Source organism: Haplochromis burtoni, unplaced genomic scaffold (genome assembly GCF_018398535.1).
Source record: "Haplochromis burtoni strain Fernald_Lab_line unplaced genomic scaffold, NCSU_Asbu1 Contig_69, whole genome shotgun sequence".
NCBI classification, from domain to species: Eukaryota; Metazoa; Chordata; class Actinopteri; order Cichliformes; family Cichlidae; genus Haplochromis; species Haplochromis burtoni.
In genome coordinates this window covers 1,696,808-1,697,763 of record NW_024582430.1, presented here as the reverse complement: position 1 = coordinate 1,697,763, position 956 = coordinate 1,696,808, and the positions used below count along the sequence as shown (strand labels likewise).

General features: G+C 45.1%; 1 protein-coding gene across 1 annotated transcript in view; it reads right to left on the bottom strand.

Moving 5' to 3' along the window:
• Positions 1-956, bottom strand: part of LOC121814653 — a 16,442-nt gene extending 15,486 nt beyond the window's left edge. The window contains exon 1 of the mRNA XM_042221577.1: positions 380-956. Within this exon, the coding sequence (XP_042077511.1) occupies positions 380-916 (537 nt within the window). The 5' untranslated portion in view covers positions 917-956. The remainder of the gene's footprint in view (positions 1-379) is intronic.

Here is a 956-nt window from a genome sequence, read left to right as displayed (position 1 = left end):
AAGGGTGGCAGCAGTTAACTCCATTCGAGGGATTGTAACTGGTTTTAAAGGAGCAACACGTGCTTTTCCCATAATGAATGCACAGTGTGCCTGGTCTTGTTCGTTCTTTAGTAACAAATAAGTTAATGTTCCATAGCTGTCCTCAGATGCATCTGCGAAATGATGCAACTGAGCAGTTTTTACAGTTCCAAAACTGTTGGTTTTAAAACAACGATCAACCTTGAACTCCTCCAGCTTGTAGAGCTCTTGCATCCAAATAGTCCATTCTTGTATAACTGCATCAGGTAATGCATCATCCCATCCAATCTTTTTTCGACACAGATTTTGCAGAATCTTTTTAGCAGTTAAGATTACTGGTGCCAACATTCCTAAGCTTCTCGTACTGGTCCAGGTCTGTGTGGGTGAACATATTCCAGTCTGTGTTTTTAAATCTGTCCTGGAGCACTGCGTCTGTCCCCTCTGGCCACACTTTAATTGTCCACACAGCAGGTTTCACACGTTGGATGAGAGGTGAATACCGAGGTGTGAGGAACAGGGAGAGATGGTCCGATTGTCCAATGTGGGGGAGGGGTGTGGCTTTGTAGGCTCCAGCCAGGTTGGAATACACATGGTCTAAAGTCTTGTCTCCTCTGGTGTGGCAGGAAACATGTTGGTGGAATCTGGGGAGGACTGTCTTTAAGTTGGTGTGGTTGAAGTCGCCAGCAACAATAAAAGCAGCCTCGGGGTGTTTATTCTGGTGTTTGTTAATGGCTGCAGAAAGTTCTTTCATGGCCAACCTAGCATTAGCATCGGGGGGGATATACACGGCAGTGAGTATGATAGAGGTGAGTTCTCTGGGGAGATAATAAGGTCTGCATTTGACCATTAAAAACTCCGCATTAGGTGAGCAGTGACTCTCAGTAGTAGTGGAGTTCATGCACCAAGCATTGTTAATATAAATGCACAAACCTCCACCT